The sequence below is a fragment of the Anoplopoma fimbria genome, chromosome 12, assembly GCF_027596085.1.
Source record: "Anoplopoma fimbria isolate UVic2021 breed Golden Eagle Sablefish chromosome 12, Afim_UVic_2022, whole genome shotgun sequence".
NCBI lineage: Eukaryota > Metazoa > Chordata > Actinopteri > Perciformes > Anoplopomatidae > Anoplopoma > Anoplopoma fimbria.
The window spans coordinates 22,283,978-22,305,350 of record NC_072460.1 but is presented as its reverse complement, the minus strand read 5'-3'; the positions used below and the strand labels follow the sequence as shown (position 1 = coordinate 22,305,350).

Below are 21,373 nucleotides of genomic sequence, written 5' to 3'. Positions count from 1 at the left end.
TATTGTCCACATTATTGGACAGTGTTTACAATAGGTTGAACAAATAACACCAGTTTATAATTAAAAGATAAGGACTCTTAATACACCATGATTAAAGTGTAATATATATATATATATAGTGGATTAAGATCCTTTACATAATGGTTCAGCTTTGTGACAATGCATTTTCCAGCTGATCCAAGAGGTTTTTTTCAATTACATAAAGAAACCCCCCAAAAAAACCCATTTTTTAAAAAATCACACCAGTTTCTTCGGTGCACCTGTTAAACTATTCGTCAGATCTTGAAAGAGTGTTACTTTGACAAAGAAAGGTCAATTTTCTCAAGATTAGTCATTATGAAAAATGCCATTTTAGTGTCAATGTTTAGAAGATATGTGCCTTGTAAAAAAAGATAGTCCAATATTTACTAAGTATATGGAGCAGTCATAATCTGTCCAGGTTTGCTTCTCCCATTGGGGTCAATTTACTCAGAACCTGGCACTAGTCTCCGAAACCCACATGACACAGATACAGGAAACTGATTCTCAAGGCAAACTAGCAGGCCTGACAGCTGCCTGACAAAAACTAAATAGTACAAAATGTGCCTGTAGTAGAGAAGGATAGAATGGAAAATTCTCAAATAAGCACAAGTACTTCAAATATGAGACTGTGCTTAGCTACATTTCACTTATTAGGATGGTCCAAACACAATGTTTACATGTTAAAGCTCACTTGTGCACATAACTAATATGACTCAAAGAGCATTAACCAAGTGCTCCAGCAATTTCCAGTTTATCTAAATTGGTCTCTTGTTGCTTCAATATGACAAAACAAGTCTAAGCACAAGATTTGTCCTTTAAATACATTTAATTTCAGTTCATTTTAGGTTAATATTTATAGTTTACATCATTTGTATACATGTACTCCAGGAGCCAAAGCCAGATTGTTTTTTTGTTTTTTTTTAAACCAGAAACTAATACACGTTTGGGAGTAAAATTCCTCCCAAGTAGCAGAAAACAAAAAACTTGAACCCCATTCAATTGAATGGTAGAACCAAAGAAATATTCTGAGGGGAAACCAATTGGTCACAAACGTTGGACCATTTAGTGAGGCACGCATCCATGTTTTAAAATGGGGCCATATGACAAAAAATAAATAAAAATACAATCCTGGCAAAATGGGGCAGGATAACAGCCTCAGGGAGAAAAAAAAATCAAATAAAAAAAAAAAAAAAAATATGTAACAGCTGCTTTTGCTTATCATAATGGGCAACAGTCCCATTTGTTACACACGAGGAAGCCATCATCATAGGAGGATGGTGTTGCTTTAGTGCCCCTCAATATCAGACCTCTACAGCTGTGCACTCCTGGTTCTGTAGGAAGATTCAGTCTGAGCACTGCCCCGTCCTCTGCGTCCAGTGTAGCCACCTCTGAAGCCTTGGCCCCTCAGGAACCGCCCAGGGACCCCAAAAGTCTCCAGATTGCGCTTCCGCTCCTCCGCCCATGTTAGTCTGAAACCGTTGGTTGACACACAGACAGAGCTAAACATACAGGAGAAAGTGTTTGAATTTTGAGGATAAAAAAAAAAAAAAAAAAAAAAAAAAAAAAAAAAAAAGCCACTAGTTTACCTGAACTTATTATCCGAAGAGATGTTGTCATAGAAAGACTTTGTTTTGTCGTAGTAGCACTTTGGGCCAAAGAGATTATCCTCTGCAGTCGAGTGCAATCCCTCCTTTTCCTTCGCCGTCACCTCATGATTTCCATCTGCAGACAGAAACATGCACTGCAAGTAAACTGGAAGGTACACGATGGAAGACCAAGCTAAGGGAAGGTTTCTTATAAAAAAGGCAGATTACATGATGTTCAACTCGTATTTTGAACATCATGATAATCAAATCTCATAATGAGCAGTAGCAAATCTGGCGTTTGAAGGCTCACGTTTATTCCTGGTTAAAAGTTTTTTTCTTGTTATAATGCAAGAACCTGTGGACCAAATAGTTCTGTCTTCCTACTGCTGAGCCAATACCTACAGTTTGAGAGAGTTAGAGATAATCTTCAACACAGAGTATTAATACATGTATTTCATAGTATAAAGTTTAAACTTTCTATGTGGGCTTATAATAAAAAAATAAAATAAAAAAAATGAGTGTCTAAAAAGCAGAGGATGAATGCATTTGTGATCACTTGAGCTGATGAACCAACCTTTAATCATGTCCCGCACCTCCCTCTCCAGCTCCTCCTTAATAAACTGTGCATTCGAAGAATCAAAATCAAAGTCTGTGTCAAACTTAAGGATGGCAGATGGCACGTGAGCCGACATCAGCTGGCCTCTACTACGGTTTCTGCGCCGCCAAGCTCCCAAGTTCAATTTAACAAAAAATAAAAATATTTAAAAAAATGCATGATTGTCATTAAGGACTTTGTTTATTGTATCCAGAATTTTAGACATTTCTTTTCACATTTACCTTGTCTTCCTCTAGGTGGTGGCCTGTTTTCATAATTCTGCTGCCGAGTTTCCGGCCGAGCATTGGGTACACCCGGGCCTGACTTCACTTGAAATTAAAAACATTTATAGTCGCTCTTAAGATGCACGCAATTGCACAAATAGACAATTCCTGAACTCCACCCACAGAGTTGTAAAATACTTCAAGACCGCTAAACAAGCCAAGCTACTCTCTTTTCAGTTGTTAAGTCATTTTATTTTTCCTTTCATCACTGAAAGTCTTAATGCTTACTGCTGGCTCCGGTGCCCCTTCTGGTCTGGGAACTCTCTACTCTGGGCCTCTGGGGCCTCATTCTCTCCCACTGCTGTGCACGCTCCTCAGATGCAGTCAAGCCTCCCCTCTGCCTGGATCTGTCCACATGGAGGGTTTGAACAGCCTTTTCCACCATTGGGCCTCTTCTGCTGTGTAAACCTGGAAGTACAGACCCTGCAGTAGAGAAAAGACCCAACCAACCCAATACTTCAGCATGCAAACAACCTACTTCAGCTTCACTAAGGGTGTGGGTTTCTGGGTTTACCAACAATACATTTGTGTTTTATTGACTTACCAAGGCCAAGAGCTGCAGCATATTGTTGGTTAAGCAGAGAGCTGGCAGCAAGCTGGTTGTAGGCGGGCATTCTTAGGGGGCTAAATGGTCCAAGAGCAGAGTACACACCTGGAGAGCCTACACTGGCTGACTGAACAAAAGAAGTTCAAACAATTTAAAAGCACATCATCTAGGTCTTCATATACTTTGTCCACTTTTGTTTTCCCTTAATACCGGATGTAAACCAGGACGTTTTTGTATACCTGTACTATTGCGGGATCTGGGGGTAGGCCGTGGTGAGATCTTGGAGGTTCACACAGCGAGATGTCCTTAATATCACTTCCCCTGAAAGTGATGTACTCATAGATATCATCTCTGGGCGGTGTTGGTCTGTCAGTAGGGCGTCCCTCCGTTCCAAAACATTTGACTTGTTAAAAGAAATAAATAGGTTTTAATTGTGCTGCAATCTTGAGAATCCTACAAAAATAACTCAGGAAAACATGTCATTTTTGTCTTATGCTGGCTACCAAACATATAGGCCCACACCACTCACCTTTTGCCAGCACTACTGTGGAGTTCACCTTATCAATAGTGTACAAAATCCCCTCATAACGATTTTGAGCTTTCGAAATTAACCCTATTTTACAGCCTATGTACGGCCTTGATGAACTCATGGCTGGAGAGTGTTCAGGACAATTGATTGTAAAATTCAACAGGAACTCAGGTGGCAGCACTCAAGCTGTGGAGCGACCGGAAACACTTTATAGGCTACCTATAGACCACGCCCACTGACTCTAGACCACGCCCACTGATTGAGATTTACACGCACCTGGCTACTGACGTCAATTTACTGTCAGTCCCTGTGCTGAGCTTGTTTATTTATGAGTCATGTAGTCTGATATTTAGCATTAATGACAGTTGTGGTTATTTGTAATATTTATTTGGATAGTGTGTGCTGTGTGTGCTATTTTTTAGTTTTTGTTTTATTAGTTTGATAACATTTCACAAAATCATAAGAAGGTGCCACATTTAATGCAATCCTAAAATAAAATAAGATAAGATAAGATAAAATAAAATAAAATAAAATAAAATAAAATAAAATAAAATAAAATAAAATAAAATAAAATAAAATAAAATAAAAATAAAATAAAATAAAATAAAATAAAATAAGATAAGATAAGATAAGATAAAATAAGATAAAATAAGATAATCCTTTATTAGTCCCGCAGGATTACAGCAGCATAGGTTATAGTGCAAACAAGAGACATAATAAAAGAAAAACAAGATAAAGGGAAAAAAAAAAAAAACAAGTATTATAAATAAGCAATAAAATCCTGTGGAGCTTAATGCTGCAAAAACATAATTGATCTGCTTTCTCAAAAGTTTGACATCATCCACACATCCTGCTTAACATTGTCAGTGAGCAGCTGAAAACATTATAATAGCAACAAAGCAGCCATTTTGAGTCGTCTAAGATACAGTCAAATAGATACTAAATGCTTAGACACTGTGTATAAATATGTAGAGACGTGTTGTACAACACAAACACTGTCTTTAAGAGTCTTTATATGTGATATAGCCCCTCCAGAGGCAGCTCACTGAGCGCTGACAGAGCTGACACTTCACACTGCGCCTCTCGACTGGAACAATCCAGCCTTTTATTTCCCCCGAGGAGCCAATCACAGCGCACGACGACGCCGCGTCACCGGGGGAGGGGTTACATCCAATCACAGCGCACGACAACGCCGCGTCACCGGGGAGGGGTGGGATACATCCAATCACAGCGCACGACAACGCCGCGTCACCGGGAGGGGGGCGGGGATACATCCAATCGGCGCATGCGTCACACGGACCCAAGAGCGCAGCTGGGCAAAGATGGCGGCGGGCTCCGATTTGCTGGATGATGTTTTCTTCAACACAGATGTGGACGAGAAAGTAGTGAGCGATCTAGTCGGGTCTCTGGATGCTGAGCTGACCGGAGCGGGGATAAAGGCCCAGCCCGCCGCAAACCACGTCGGCAAGCCGGCTGTAGTGAATCACTCCAATGCCCAGGGCAGCAAAATGGGACTTTCACAACAAGAGCTTGATAAAGCGGGTAAGACAGCTGCACAGGTCAGCTGATTCTTTTTTTTTTTGCTTTGCATTCACTTGTGTGTTACCCAAAACTACCCCCCCACTCACTCACCCCCCACCTCCTGTTGTTTTCATGTGTAGGAGCAGGAGTGCAGGGAGGTGTCATTAACACTACGGGAGCAGCATCGAGCTCGTCCAAACTACGGAAGCCCGGAATGACCGGCGTTCAAACTATGAATGGAAGTGCTATAGTGGTGAACTGTCATGTGGCCGGAGTCAGCAGCAGCAGCAGCAGCAGTGTCGTCATCAACAACAACAACAACAACAACAACTCTCAGCCGGCTGTCACGCTTGTCAACAACGGAGCTGTCCCTGTGAGTAAAGCGAGCACTATCATCAAAGCTTCACCCACGCAGAGAAGTGTCCCCACTGTCACGCTGGTGAGGCCACCTATGCAAACTCCCACCGTGACCTCCCGCAGCGGTGACAGCCCGGCGACCCCAGTGTTGCCATCGCCAGTCTGCACAAAGACTGTCATGCAGACCGTGAGGAGCCCGACAGTTCTGCAGAGCCTGAGGACGTCGGTGCCGGCATCCGTCGCTGCCGCTCCTCCAGGTGGGATACGAGCCATCGCTCCACAGGTGTTGGCCCCTCGACTCACTCAGCCTCAGCAGAGCGCACCAAACATCCAAAACATCCAGCTGCCTCCAGGTAACTCAGTGTACCAAGGATGCCATTTAAGAGCATCTCTAACATGCAGTACCAGTCAAAGGTTTGGACACATCTTCTCAATCTAAAATATAAAACATATTCTGGTTTGTTGAGCATTTGTTACCACTTAATTCCATATGTGTTCCTTCATAGTTTGGATGTCTTTAATATTAATCTACAATGTAGAAAAAAATAAAATAAAATAAAAAACATTGAATGAGAAGGTTTGTCCAAACTTTTGACTGGTACTGTACATACATATATACATACAGTACCAGTCAAAAGTTTGGACACATACTTCTCAATCTAAAATATAAAACATATTCTGGTTTGTTGAGCATTTGTTTGTTTACCATACCATATGTGTTCCTTCATAGTTTGGATGTCTTTAATATTAATCTACAATGTAGAATAAAATAAAATAAAAAACATTGAATGAGAAGGTTTGTCCAAACCTTTGACTGGTACTGTACATACATATATATATATACATACATACATATATATACATACAGTACAGTACCAGTCAAAAGTTTGGACACACCTTCTCATTCAACTACTTTGAAGAATCTAAAATATAAAACATATTCTGGTTTGTTGAGCATTTGTTTGTTTACCACATAATTCCATATGTGTTCCTTCATAGTTTGGATGTCTTCAATATTAATCTACAATGTAGAATAAAATAAAAATAAAAAACATTGAATGAGAAGGTGTGTCCAAACTTTTGACTGGTACTGTATGTTGACCAAAGTACCCATTTGTTTCTGTTTTCCATAAAGTATATGAGCTGTACTTAATTACATTAATATATAATACAACCCTATTTAATCATCTACTGTTATTTCTTATTTTATGTACTTTATTTGAATATTCTTTCTATTTCTTCTGCCCTGTGCCATATGTCACCACACTATTTAGAATATTCTAGACGGAGATACAAAAAAAGACATAAATATATGGTCTTATACAGTACCAGGCAAAAGTTTGGACACACCTTCTCATTCAACTAAAATATAAAACATATTCTGGTTTGTTGAGCATTTGTTTGTTTACCACATAATTCCATATGTGTTCCTTCATAGTTTGGATGTCTTCAATATTAATCTACAATGTAGAAAACAATTAAAATAAAGAAAAAACTGAATTGAATGAGAAGGTGTGTCCAAACTTTTGACTGGTACTGTATTAAAAGTGTAACAGTGTTGTTTCCTTATGTTATCAAGCTGCAATGACTTTCTCATAAACGTGTTGCTATTCAATTTTCTATTTATTTTGCTAAGCTCAAAATCACGAGTTTACCTCAGAGGGTACAGGAAAAAATCCCTCCCAAAAAAAAGCTTTAACAGGGAGAAAAAAGAAGAAGAAACCGTACAACACATTCAATGCATATGACATAAATTATTCATATAATGAGAGTAATAAGCAGAATAATGATGGAAAAAGTAGGGCTACTAATATTAACAGCAGCAGTGGATATCGTAGAATAATAATGATTAAAAAAAGCAGTAATGGTATCTGTAATAGTAATGTGACTAATAATGCAATCAAACACAACTTTGTTTTATTTGTTGACGTCTCTTAGCTGCTCTTAAGTGAATAGACAATACATTTTTTTGACACATTATCTTTTTAAGGCAACAAACAACAGTTTAGAGGTGGATAAGGTTCTAACTGCGGACCAGATAAAATACCTTGAGTGCAGTCAGCCTGTTTGTGTTTCATATCGAATAAGCATTCTTGCAATCTATTTATCCTTGATGACTTTGTCTTGTCAGAGACAATAGCAAACTATTATCATATCAACAGCTATTTAAAGTGTATATGTTGTGTCTGTGTTTGCAAAGGCTAATTGTTAGACTGGTGTCTCTGACCTCAGATGTTACTCTTAAGGTTTTGCACCAGTAGATTGGATTGGTAGATTATAATATAGTAATATCAATGCATGGGAATAAACTCTGCTTGGTAGTCCTGTATTTAAGGATTTCCCAGCCAGTAAACAAATGGTCAGACGTAAATAAGCTTCAACAAAACAGGGTGGGTAAACAACAAGAATGTAACCACACCATTCAAAAACATGTATCTACCAATAGCTCAGCACAAAAAGTTCTTGCTTCTGCGGCTTGAGTCTCCTGTCCAATGTCTCTGTAACTCGGTATAATCTTGTTGAAGGCGTATTACTATGTTCTGGAGCCCCCGGTACTTAGAACACAGTCGGTTTGATCGAAAGTCGGCAAGCAAAACGCCAGGCTGCAGTGCATAGTAGTACACTAGCCTACATAAAGTATCAGCCGTAGGGAAAAAGTTTTACTTTGTTGTTGAACTGTGTTGTGGAGGCTCACAACATCTAATTACACATTTTGTTGAAACTTGAAATGTTTTAAATTTGTTGTAATGTTAATGTTTATGTGGCTAATTCAATGTTCAAACGTCGTTGGCCTTCAGATGAGTAATTCATACCCCATCGTGTCAGAAACTCCATTCACACACACACACACACACACACACACACACACACACACACACACACACACACACACACACACACACACACACACACACACACACACACACACACACACACACACACAGGTTTATTAGCGAGACTAACCAGGACAGAGAAGCTCTGATCTTTTGACGTCATTTGCCTGTTGCAGGCATGGTTTTGGTTCGCAGTGAGAGTGGGCAGCTGCTGGTGATTCACCAGCAGACCTTGGCTCAGATGCAGGCTCAGTCCCAGTCCCAAAGCGCCATGACACCACGACCTGCAGCCCCCGCCAGCACTCCACCTGTCCAGATCACTTCTCTTCAGGTACCAGTGCCGCCGAGCTCACGAACGGAAAATGTGACTCATTCATGATGAGTGTTTACTTGATAATTACCTTATTTAAATATTGTTTCTTTGTCACTGTTGTTTTATATAAACAGTAACAGCACAATTCTGCCGACCATTTTAGAGCCATATAATTAAAATGAACACAAGCTTTACAAGGATGTTCTTGTAAAAAATGTTCACTTGTAATTAAAAAGAGAGCTGTAGTTACAACCTCATAGAAAGATGATCCCAGTCATTTCCACACCGGGTTAAAAAAAAAAAAGAGCACCTGCATCAGATCAGTACTTCATATGGACCGATACCCTGAGTGTAGGAGCAAGGATTGATATCGGAAGAGATCAATTATGAACACGTTTTCAATAGTCACGCTGCAGAGGTCTCCGTGTCATAAGTAAAGTTAGGCCAATTGTGGTTCACAATATTAACTCTGTTACTGTCTGATGTTAAATGAAAATGAACTTATTTTTTTGACAAACTGAAAAGAGAACCACCCTAGTTGATTGAATTACATTTAGGTCACTAGTTTCACATGCACACTCTTCCTGCCTGGTAAATAACAAATTATAAAAATTCTCGATGATGATTAAAAGAATAATGAAAGCAACCATGAAATTGGAAGATTGTTTTATTGTTTATTTTTTCTGTGCAAAGGGACTTAAATGACGTAACTTAAAATATATTAAGCATGTTTATTGTGGGAAAAACAAGTCGCACATCATTAATTATTCCATTAGTGTCATATGTGTAACATATGCTGCTGCCCTGCAGGCTCCAGGCGCGTCACTGCTGGCCCGTCCGGTTACCCCCACCACCATCATTAAACAAGGGTCCCCGGTCCAGACCAGTGTGACGGCCACCACCACGTTGCAGAGGCCTCCTGTGCTGCAGGTAACGCCACCACACACATCCCCTTTAGGGCATTTCATTCCACGTGCAGGGTATTAAGTTATAAAGCAGCAAGCGCCATTTAGAGTTGTCTGTGAGGGTCGGGGTGAGATAAGACAATCAAGTTTAGGAAAGACATTTGCTCTGTGTGAAACATGCTGTTGATTGGACGCATGTTTCACTTTCAGAGCGATCAATTTTGGTTTAATATAGCCACAGACATAAAAGATGTTTCACAGGATCTGAATTTCTTTTTCCCTACCAGCTGCTGTTGCATGTAGATAAAAAAAAAAATGTACCTGCCACTGCTAAAACCAATGCACAGCTACTTCTGCACCTCCTGTGACTCAGAGGGGCCGATGACATCAATGACATGTAGATCAACTCTCTCCTGCCCACATGACTCTAGACATAAAGTGCGGTCTTCATGACCTCATCAAAACCCAAGCATTCAAGCTCTTACCCTATTTCCTAAAGTCTTTTTCAGTAAAAAAGGACCTATTCTTTTTTTTTTTCTTTTATAAATGTTCCTTGCGTCCACTGACTTCACACTGTCAGGCAACAAAATTAGCTCCACTCATTGTGGTCTGGCATTGCTTTAAGGACATTTGCTTCGGTTAGGATTGGAAGCAATATGCAGTTAAAAAGAAAGTATTATCCAGGACTCAAACAAAATCAGTCAGAAGTTCGTAGGGTTCACGCGCATCCCGGAAGACCTGGAGAACATTTCTTCCCTGCATTCGTTCCAGTCAAAAGTCAAATGTCCTGGAAATTTCTTTCAACATTTCTCCTATTTTTCGGGCTTTTTTTTATCAGAGCTCCCCAAAAACATATAACATTGCCACCTGAAAGGGATAAGTTATATTAACAATCAAATGGTAGTTTATGGAAGAGAGTATTTTAAAAAGGCTGTTAAGTTGTGGACACGCTGTGAACGTCTCCCCAAGTCACGTCACATGGTAGCACATGCAACTTAAGTAGCAGCAACTCTGAATATTGTAAGTTACATCATCCGTCAAATATAAATATTAATCATTGGTGGCTGATAACCGTGGTAGTTTTTATTATTATATTTTTCTATGATCACTGATCAGTTTGTCATAAGTTGTAAGAATGTAAGACTTCCACAGAGAGGAACATATTCGTGTCATACCAGCTAGATCATCACTGAAAATGTGCCGGAAAATCCTGAAAAAATGATCTCTTTAAAAAAAACAAGCGTGGGAACCCTGTTTGAAGAAGCTTGTTTTTTTTATTTTGAATGAATCGCTCTACATATTTCCATTCCCCCTGGAATGTGCACATCATTGTCCACCTGCTGTGAACAGCTCAGCAGCTCTTCTATATCCTAAAGAAGATAACAGGATTTATATTCTAGAATGAAGTTAATGTCAGGCTTTTACCTCTATTCCTAAACTACGGAAACCCTCTTGGACCAGTTAGGACTGACTTTGCTGCCTGGAAATAATGATCGATTAAAAACAGACCCAGGACCTGTTTCATAGTTTGAATGATCATCTTGTTTTTTGCACTCATAAAAAGAAGGGCTTTTACTTTAAGGCTAGCACATTTGATTTAATTCCCTTGTTTTTGGATGGCCTGTTAATTTATTTGCTTTAAAAAGAACTTTCTGATTGTGTTAATCTTTCTTATGATTTATGGTTTTTCAGGCTGCCGTGGGATTTTCCGTAATACGCTTTTGCTTCACCTCATTAAAGACATTTTAAATGTCTGTTTTGCAAAACATTAAATATCTAGCTGACTCTTTCCAGGAAAAAATAAAGCTTTGGGGGGAAAACTTGAACTTGAATGTACCGTGCCCCGGGACCAGACATGTCAAAAGTGTTACTCTAACTTTGTCACTCTGACCTTGTCACTCTCCTGACGCTCATCCCATGACTGCGTATTCACTGACTCGTATAGAACACCATCGTGCTGGGAGGAAATGCCACTGCCCCGGGCCAGCCGCTGGGAACGCCCACTCCAGTGCAGCCTGGTTCTGCAGCCACAGCAGTTACGCAGAGGGTAACCGGGACCACTGTCACTCCAACAGCTGTCTCAGCTGTAAGAGAGAAGTACTAACCTTGAATGCTTTTGTCTTTGTAACCTTTCAAAAAAACTTAATGTACAGATGCTTGTTGTGCTTCACGCTTCTACAGTATGTCTGACGTGTACGTTTAAGGGAAAATGCCATTTGTGTGTGTGTGTGTGTGTGTGTGTGCTTGCAGGAGACACTGGAGAATGTAAAGAAGTGTCGAAACTTTCTGTCAACGTTGATCAAGCTGGCATCCAGCGGAAAGCAGTCCACCGAGACTACGGCCAACGTCAAGGAGCTGGTCAAGAGTCTGCTGGTACATTTCTCTCCTCTATTTCTTCTTCTGTCTTTTTTTTTGCCCATCATCTCTCTCCCATCTTAAAAACTCTCTCTCTCTTTCCACATCTTCATACCTTTTTCTGTCATTCCTTCAGGGTTTTTTTTCTTAACTTGAGTTTTTTTTTTTTGCTGGGGGTTCTGATCCGTCCTCTGTGTTTATTGCGCAACAGGAATCGAAGATAGAGCCAGAGGATTTTACCAGTAGGTTATACCGGGAGCTCAACTCCTCACCACAGCCGTACCTTGTGCCTTTCCTGAAGGTGAGATCGGTGACACACCAGCAGAGAGGCAGATATCTTTCTTCATTTTGCATGTTACAGGCTGTGTAGATTCAGAATTTGTTTGACGTGCACCCCTTGCTCCGTTTCAGTGCCACATGCAAATTTGTATTCCATTCATTCATTATCAGTAACCGCTTATCCTACTATATGGTTACTATTTAGAGGGCATATGTATTGAAACAGACATATTTCCCCTAGAATGAAGGGCCGTAACAACAAATCTATCCTGTGTGGAAGTGACTTTTATCACTTTGTCCTCCGTCTGCCTGCAGAGGAGTCTCCCAGCACTGCGTCAGATGACCCCGGACTCGGAGGCCTTCATCCAGCAGAGCCTGCTGCCTCAGCCCAGCGCTCAGGCTGCAGCAGCCTCCAAGGCGCTCACCGCTGTGGTGCTGCGACCTCCTCTCTCCACGGCCACCGCTACGGCCACCAGCACCGCCGCCGCCAAAACCACAGTTATCAGCCTCACTCAGACACCTCACAGTAAACCTGGACTGGTAATTTAGTACCAACTGGATCGTACTTTTTTTAACTTCTATTCCTGTCGTTGCTATTACTCTGTTTCTCATTCATTATCTGGGAATGTGCACAGATAGTGCCCCAGCAACAGGGGACGATGGTGAGGCCACAGGTGACGCTGGCTCAGTCTCCCATGGTAACACTCAGAGGACAATCTCAGAGCCGCATCATTGTGGGCCAGCCGCAGGTGGTCAAACAGCTACCGACAGGTGTGTGTTTAAAATTCACCTGCACATCCTTTATTTCTTCTATAAGGTACAATAGGCAGCTACAATAGGCAGTTTGTTCCCTCTTAAGTCTCTCTAGATTTGATCTTTCACCCATTTACACTTTATAGTATGGAACTGCTGCCACCTTGTGGATACTTTCTGTAACTGCAGAATACTAAACTGCACAATAACAAATTTGCCTTTTAAAACGAATAGAATTCAGATTACATCATATTGCATGTTTTGAACTGTGCGCCAACAATTTTAACTGTAATCACAATTCATTCTATTTCAGCAATAATCATCTGAATTTGCTTCTGTTTCTGTGTGTTTCTATTACTTCCAGCAATGAAGCAGACGTTGGCTTCAGGGACAAAAGCAGTGCAGGTGGTCAGTCAGGCCTCTCTCACTGCTGCTCAGAAGAACAAGCTGAAGGAGGCAGGAGGGGGAACCTTCAGGTTTGTGACACATTCAGATAAATATCATCGGTGTTTTTTTAAATACCGTCTCCAAGACGTCAGCATTCCAGGAGTGTTAGAGGTCCCTAGTTTCAATATTTCATATCCTCAAAAGCCGTTGAGAATTTACAGAATATTTTGTATTCCTATATTTAAACTTGGAACCATGTCAGCAGTATGCAAAAACATGCAAAATAACTACGTTGTTCATGTAACAGCATTCATTTCAGCAAAAGTTTGCATCAAAAGTTATTTGCATTTCTTTCTTCCTAACTTTTGTGATAGTAAAATTAATATCTTGGGTTTCGAACTATAGTTTAGACTAAAAAATTGATTTTTTAATCATTTATTTCTTAAAAAAATGTATTGTTTTTTTTAAAGAAATATATGATAAACTTTTTAAAATATTTTCTTTTTAAATAAACTTAACGTATTAATTGATTAAACAAGAAAGTAATTGTTACAATAATCTATAATTAAAGTAATTGTTAGTTGCAGCCTGTATGTATTTTCTCAGATATCAGGAGGTTGAGATAAAGGTTTTCCTCCTAACTAAGTTATTCACGCAAACAATTGGTACAATAAACAAAAACAAATGGTACCTATGGCAGCTTTAATCAAAAAGAGACCGAGGTCTATTATTATTTTCATTTACCCCTTTTACATGATCACATGCGTTGTTCAGTGTGGCATGGCTTAACCAGTGGTGAAACACACATTTATACATGTGTGTCCAGAATGTTTTGGTCATTTACGTGAAATAAATCATTCCTTTTAAGAACAGTGGATTTGAATAGTCTCTCTTTGTAAGATTTCATCCTGTCGGCTTGTCCGGGAGTCTGTTCATATTTCACCACCTGTGTTTTATTTAATGATAAATTGATTTACAACACACACACATTTGCTAATTAATGCAGCCATTATCGTAATTAATTACCTCATCAGCTTAACCGTTTATGGGTGATATATCACGGTAGTTACACCTTTTCTGTCACAGTCGACAAAAAGCGAACATTTATCTGCATTTACAAAGGGAGTAAATCTTAAATGTCACCAAGGGGGTGAGTTTGTCATGCAGACAGCCGTCAATGATAATAAATACAGATAGAGAAAGGATTTATTACAGGGCTGTTGTATTGGATTGAGTTAGACCGTACAGGTGTAACTAATAGACCGGTTTATGATCTGAATTTGTGAGCCTAAAAGAGTGATTAAGAGCCCATTAATTCCTCTCTTTAATAAATCAATCAGTTCATCTTTACTTATATGGCACATTTCAATCAAATGCACTTCAAAATGCTTTACATGCAAATGACAAAACTTTGGATGTTAAAAAAAGGAAAATGTTGATAAAACAAAAAGAGTAAAAAAAAAAAGATAATAATGCTGATAATAGAATAAGTAAATAATAGAACCAGAAAACACACTACAAAAAAGCTCAGATCCTCTCTGATCCTCTGGAAACCTGTTCCAAGCATCATTTGCTCTGCTTTAAAGAAAGAACTCTTCTAGTTCATAAACCAAAAGCGTGTCTGAGAGTCTGTTGGCAGACCATGTGGTGCCTAATAAGCTTATAATCATTTTAAAAATCTATATGAAAACAAACGGTGTAAGAACTTTTAAATAGGTGTAATGTTTGCTATCGTGCAGTGGACTTTTGGATTTATTGTAGCTAATTTATTTGTATGAGTGTTGCAATAGTCGAGAAGAGGGTCCAAGTGCAAGACATCCAGGCAAAGACAGTCAGGTGCAAAACGAAAATTTCCTAACTTTATGGCGCAGTGGCCTGAGGAAGATGTGTAAGATCTGGCCTGAGGCCTGAGGAAGATCTTACACATCTTCCTCAGGCCCTGCGTTACAATAGTTGAGCCTGCTAGTTATAAAAGTGTGCATCAGTCTCGCTGCCATGTGTTTGCACACGAGCCTTGAAATGTATAATCTTGTGTAACAGGTAGCATGTAGGACTTATGGTAAAAGTCGTTATTTCATAGTTGTCTCAAATTTTAAAAAAAGGACAGAAATAGGTTAGATAAAACACTTTTATCACTTTATTGCGGGTTTGTATATATTGGAAAAACTGCGGTTTGAACAGAGGTTTTAATTTGATAAGTAATAGAAGAGTACTGCAGACACATTGGCATTACTTATGACTGATCCACTGATTGACACATTACAATTTGTGCATTCTTTGTTGCTTTCATCACAGTTTCTTCTAAAGATCCCTGGAGGAAGGTGGTGATCAGAGTGTGTTTCTGTCTGACACGGTGTCTTTTTGAAACTAACAACATGGGGCCAGAAAATATGGGAATAATCAAATGCTACTCATAATTGCCATAGAGGCTTACATTTGTGTGTTATGCTGTTATATATTAATTGCCCTTTTGGTTTAATCAGTCCATCAGTTCGGTCAGATCAGTGATTAGGGTGCATGATAAAATAATCTTAGTAGTTAGGTTTTTTTAACTGTATTTTTTAAGCCAAATTTAAACATTCGAAACGATGTAATATAAATGTTTTACACACAAAAAGATGTAAATTGTGTCACTGTTCGTGTCTGACTCGTCCCTTTTGATTTCATCACAGGGATGATGATGATATCAATGACGTGGCCTCAATGGCAGGGGTCAACTTGTCGGAGGAGAGTGCCCGTATCTTAGCAACCAACTCTGAGTTCGTTGGCACGATGACTCGATCCTGTAAGGACGAGACCTTCCTCTCCACCTCTTTACTCACCCGCAGGGCTCTGGAGATCGGTGAGACACTTGGACTAAAGTTAAAAAAAAAACGTGCAGCGCGTTTCTCGCCTTTTTAAAGGTCGACGCTGTCTGACTCCGTCTAAATCTTTATCCTCACTCTTCCTGTTGTGACAGGGAAGAAGTTTGGTGTCAGCGAGCTGGGCGCCGATGTCATCAACTACATTTCCCACGCTACACAGCAGCGGCTGCAAAACCTGCTGGAAAAAGTCTCTCTAGTGGCGCAGCAGAAAAACATAACCTTCAAGGTGATTATTGATTAAACCTTCGTGCTGGTGAGACTCGTAGCCACATACTTCCATTTACCGATATGTACCGTTCACTTCCCGTTACCTGCAACGTCTCACTCCTTTCATCCTTCAGGAGGACGAGCGGTACGAGCAGGTCAGCGATGTGCGAACCCAGCTGAGGTTCTTCGAGCAGCTGGATCAGATGGAGAAGCAGAGGAAGGAAGAGCAGGAGAGAGAGATCCTCTTGAAGGCTGCCAAGGTAACAATAATATATAAACACTGTCACATGACATCACTGACAGGAGGAAGCCTGCACAGTATCATCATGTCCATAGACGAGAAGAGAGAGTGACCTTGGCTCAGTGTCATTAGTATGTATGTTTCCTCTGCTGATCAAATCTGCTCACAATGAGCGAGAGAATGAATAAAGCAACAGATTGAATGAATTGAACATATCTGTGTTGAAATATTTAAAATGTCCTTTACATTAATGCAGTCTCGCTCGCGGCAAGAAGACCCCGAGCAGCTCCGGCTTAAACAGAAGGCCAAAGAGGCAAGTACGCGCCACGACACGCGACTGTGCGATTCGCCGTCTTTGCGGCGGGTCGGCCTGTTGGACTTATCCGTGTGTTTATGGCGTCGTATTCCAGATGCAGCAGCTGGAGCTGGCCCAGATCAGACAGAGAGAGGCCAACCTAACGGCGCTGGCGGCAATCGGCCCGAGAAAGAAGCGGAAAATGGACTCTCCTGTTAGGGGCGCCAGTGCAGAGGTGAGGAACACGGAACCGTTTGGCATTAAAAGAGCTGTGTGCCTGTTTTTGAATGATTTCAAATCTGCAAAGAAAAAAAAGGTCAATAAAAGATTTAATGTGTTTCTTGTGTTTGCTTCGTATCACCCCCCTCCTCCTCCTCCTCCTCCTCCTCCTCCTCAGGGCTCTGGGTCGGGCCCTTCTCAGCCTGGAAGCTCCAGTGGATCAGGATCCAGACAGTTTATGCGACAGCGCATCACCAGAGTCAACCTCAGGGACCTGCTCTTCTGCCTGGAGAATGAAAGAGGGGCCAGTCACTCTCACCTGCTCTATAAAGGCTTCCTCAAATAGCACCCGCATTGAAATCGCTAGTCTCGCTCAGTGGCATTAAGGAGGCGTAGTCGGCTCAGACCCTTTCAACCGGTACTTTTCTTTTTCTTTCTTTGATCGCCCCGCCGCTGAATGATGAGACGTCTGTCTGTGGGAAAGAGAATTATCTGGAACACTGAGGAGACATCTTCTTTCTTTTTTTTTTTTTAAAAAGCCTCTTCGAGCACAGGTCCCGTATTCTTTTGCCCGAGGAGCAAGTATTTGAACTCGGCCCTGCTTTCAGCGTGCCTCTCAGCTCTCGGCTTGCTCTTTAGAGAGCGGTTGAACCAGAACCACTCTTCGGTCATGCACTGCCTCATGCTGCACACAAGAAAAAAAACAAAAAAAAAACTGTCTTTAACCGAACTGAGCACTTCAGACCCAAAGACCTCGTCAGTGTCGCGTGCACCGACGCACCGTGTTGTAGCCGCAAACCTCTGTGAAGTGGGTCCATTCTAGACTTCATGTGCAACGGCCTGATTTTTCAAAAAAAACTGCAGTAACGTGCATATGTTCACGACCATGTTGACGTAAACAGAGATTTTAATTTATCACATTTATACGATATTTTAGTACAGTTTCAGAGACTAATCCTGACTAGCCTTGTCATCTGCTGAGTTGCCTTCTTAACAAATTAAGCCATATGGATTAGAATGTGTTGACCCGCTTCAGTAACAGTTCTCTCCAGATTTGTAGGTTGGTGCTCTGATGTTTTGTTGTGCGCTCTGTCTTTGTTCGTCTCGGCTCCATCGGAAACAGAAAGTCACTGTTTATACGTCATGCGTTGTGCATGATGTGTTTTCAAACCCTCACAACTCTAAACTATCCTTTTCACTGTGCTCGCTGCAGACAGAGTGGTGGAAAGCAAAATTCAACGCACATTTACTACAAAGACATATACATGTACTTTACATTCCTATTGATCATTTCTCAAGCAGACCATACTCGTAGAGATTTGTTCCCACCTCCCCTACAGTCGGCAGTTATATATTCATTTCTTTAGTGACGATAAATAATGAAGTTAAAAGAACAAAACCTCCCATCGCAGTGAACAACTGCGCCAAAGCAATGTTGTTTTCCACTTTATCCCTGCACACATTCATTTCAGAAGTCTGCAGAGTGTCTGCTGTTAAACGTACTGGTAGCAAACGCTTTGTCCACTGATACAGAAGATCAAAGAATAGTGAAAGATTTACATTATGAAAACAATAATGTGGATTTGGCTCTTGAAAATTGTTACAAAAAGAATCATTCATGCCATTTCTCTGCCTTTTCATAGATTTCACCCAAAGAGCTGCAGACTTTACAAGTAAGATGTTCACTGTGATGGTGTTTGACCCATAAAAAAAGATATGGATGGATAAATGGAAAAAAGATATTGAAACTAGAATGGTATAATTGGAAAATGAAGTAGTTGGTAATATAAAGCATCCAGGCTGTGTAGCTCATGGGCTATAATGCAAATTGTTAATAAGTTAGGTTGGAGAAATGAATTACAATCATATTATTGCTTACAGTCATTTAGGCAAATCACACATTTTCCTTTCAGTTGTATATCTGCATTTTTATATTTATGAATAATGGAGGATGATCATGTTGGCTAAACATGGGCATGACTTGCAGCAGGAGGACTGCACTATGACAGATCACTTTTCTAAAAGTAGTCGATCCGATGAACATACCCACTTTATAACTTTTTATATTTTTGGCGCTCATACTAATATCTGTTTTTATACCTTTTGTCATTTTCTGAGAGAATGTTTACTGGCAAATTTTATTACTGTATATATTTCAGCTTGCTATTTGTAGGTTTTTTTTTTCAGTTGACCACTTCAAATTGGCCAAACTTGTCTTTTATTTTACGGAGAGTAGACATGACAGATATATGATAGGCCTACTTTCTTGCCAATATCTTGTACATTTTGCACAGCCACTTGTTTATATGTAAATATCTGAATTTAAAAAAAAGTTTTTAATTGCTATTTTATAATGGATTGAAAGAGAACGATCTCTATTAAAACAAAATAAAAAATAAAAAAACAACGACAAATATCTTGACTGTCTATGTTATTGTGGCAGGTTCAGCCTTTCAGGTTTTCATGCAGTAGTTCACATTGTGGAGCTTTAAAAAAGCAATCAATCATTGTCCTGTCTTTTCTCTGACCTGTCAGCAGTATTTGTGAGAACAAACTGTTCAAGAAGCAGAAGAATCTATTTAGAAAGTGTTTAAAATGGCTTAAGTAGAGGAAAAACAACAGAGTTTATTATAATCAATCCAGATTTTATGCTTCATAGTTTTATCTAGTTTTTATAACGGTAAACGAAAGTAATACGACCAGCTCAGTCATAAAGCACAATAAATGAGAAAATTTAATTAATTTTGTATATCTAAAGACAATGTTAAGAAAAGTACTTTTACTGCAAACTTAACCATATTTAGTTATTGTTTGAAGGAAAATCACTCACTGCTAGTGATGTCGATACATAAAGGTGAGCTCAGTCAGAGACGCTGCAGTGAGCTGGCAGCTTGTTGCACAGAAATGAACATTATTATTTAGCAAATGAACATTATTATTTAGCAAATGAACATTATTATTTAGAAAAACACAAGAGATGCAAGCAGCAAAAATGGGCTAAAGATTGTTGTTTTTCTAACACTTCTTTTAGTGCTGTGTTTTGATTTAAAATGCTTTTATTGACTGGTTCCATCTGCTGCTTGTCAAATCTGAAGTATTTTATCCACAGGAACTGTTAACTGATATGTCCATGTATCAATCTCACTACCGATCAGTGACTCATTTCACATTATGAATAAAAAAAAAAGGCGTACCCATTTCTTAAACAGTTTTCCAGATTTGAAAATATTCCCATTTTCTAGTTTGCACCTTTTTATAATTAGAACTTTTTTAGGAGAGTACATTTGACAGGATACTTCTGAGACTATATTCTGGTCCCTTCCTCACTGAAACATAGACTTCCGTGGTTGTCGGGGACTAAATCATTGTGTCCTTTGTCTTACGTTCACAAGAATGGCTTAGCCTTTCTTTGGCAATAAAAATAATATTTATGAGTTCGGGGATCAAATGAATGAAGCTGTTCATTGTACATTATTCACTTGCTGGTGAGACATTTTATGGATATGGGATATTTTAAAGTGATCTACTGCAGAGTTTAAAGGCTTCTGAGCTCCTTGGCAATAGTGTTACGTTGATGCAGAGATACAGTGCAGCGTGTGATTGGCTCAAAAGCAAGTTCCTTATACAATACAATGTGGACAGGCTTTTCCAGGGGTGGAAGTAACAAATTACATTCTCTCTTGTAACTGTAACTTCCTTTTTTTGTGTGTACTTTTACTTTTATAAGTATATTTAAATACAGTTTCCTAGTATTTTTTTTATCTCAAGTATTCTACATGGCTATGTTTTAAGTCCCATCCCCTACAGGGCAAAAACAAAAGTCACATAATAATTTGAAATGTGCAAGAATGGCTCCAAAGAAAGGACGACTGTTTGCAGAAAAGACCGACAACCAATAGGGAAGCTCCAACAGTCAACCGACCAATGGTGTATCTCCATCACTAACTCACAAATTGCCTTCCAGACAAGTGAGTACAAAAACACACTTATTATATGTATCGTGTACTGACCGTACAAAGGAGTGGGTCAGCTTTGCTGTACAGGGCGGTGTTGTGTGCTTGTGTTTATAGTGTGCAGCTCTGTTGCGTTTATGGCTGTAGCTTCTGTGGTGTCTGTATTGTCTTTACATCTCTGTGTTGTCTGCTTTGGTGATGTTTTAGGGGAAATCCATATCTCTTGTTATTTTGCACCCTTAAATCCATTGTCAATGTAAAGGAGCGGAAGGCGTGCTCAAAAACCAGAGCTTCTGAGGTTGTGGTTGCTTAGTAATAACAGGCGTGT

At 39.8% G+C, this 21,373-nt stretch overlaps 2 protein-coding genes across 3 annotated transcripts; one reads left to right on the top strand and one right to left on the bottom strand.

Annotated features, from left to right (window-relative positions):
* Positions 1–834: 834 nt before the first annotated feature.
* lsm14b (LSM family member 14B) lies at positions 835–3,730 on the bottom strand. Of its 2 annotated transcripts, XM_054609707.1 has the most exons (8): positions 3,563–3,730; positions 3,273–3,436; positions 3,031–3,160; positions 2,715–2,909; positions 2,445–2,531; positions 2,182–2,334; positions 1,608–1,743; positions 835–1,490 (listed from the first exon to the last, which is right to left on the bottom strand). In XM_054609707.1, the coding sequence occupies exons 1-8, from the start codon at positions 3,681–3,683 to the stop codon at positions 1,331–1,333; spliced, it is 1,146 nt and encodes a 381-aa protein (XP_054465682.1). In that variant the 5' UTR covers positions 3,684–3,730; the 3' UTR covers positions 835–1,330. The 2 variants fall into 2 exon arrangements, with proteins under 2 accessions (XP_054465682.1, XP_054465683.1); XM_054609708.1 differs by lacking the exon at positions 2,182–2,334.
* Positions 3,731–4,857: 1,127 nt separating this feature from the next.
* Positions 4,858–19,494, top strand: LOC129099652 (transcription initiation factor TFIID subunit 4-like). Its single transcript, XM_054608974.1, has 16 exons — positions 4,858–5,104; positions 5,224–5,793; positions 8,451–8,605; positions 9,398–9,517; positions 11,438–11,578; positions 11,743–11,865; positions 12,059–12,148; positions 12,442–12,666; positions 12,762–12,897; positions 13,244–13,355; positions 15,939–16,108; positions 16,226–16,356; positions 16,472–16,597; positions 16,835–16,891; positions 16,989–17,108; positions 17,271–19,494. Exons 1-16 carry the CDS (start codon positions 4,885–4,887, stop codon positions 17,436–17,438), a joined length of 2,664 nt encoding a protein of 887 aa, XP_054464949.1. The 5' UTR covers positions 4,858–4,884; the 3' UTR covers positions 17,439–19,494.
* Positions 19,495–21,373: the final 1,879 nt, after the last annotated feature.

Coding starts and splice junctions, on each gene's coding strand:
- lsm14b (XM_054609707.1), bottom strand. CDS start 3,683: ATGAGTTCATCAAGGCCGTACATAGGCTGTAAAATAGGGTTAATTTCG. Junction 3,161..3,272: donor CAGATCCCGCAATAGTACAG/GTATACAAAAAC, acceptor TCTTTTGTTCAG/TCAGCCAGTGTAGGCTCTCC. Junction 1,491..1,607: donor TCTTCGGATAATAAGTTCAG/GTAAACTAGTGG, acceptor CAACGGTTTCAG/ACTAACATGGGCGGAGGAGC.
- LOC129099652 (XM_054608974.1), top strand. CDS start 4,885: ATGGCGGCGGGCTCCGATTTGCTGGATGATGTTTTCTTCAACACAGAT. Junction 11,579..11,742: donor CTCCAACAGCTGTCTCAGCT/GTAAGAGAGAAG, acceptor GTGTGCTTGCAG/GAGACACTGGAGAATGTAAA. Junction 16,598..16,834: donor TCCTCTTGAAGGCTGCCAAG/GTAACAATAATA, acceptor ACATTAATGCAG/TCTCGCTCGCGGCAAGAAGA.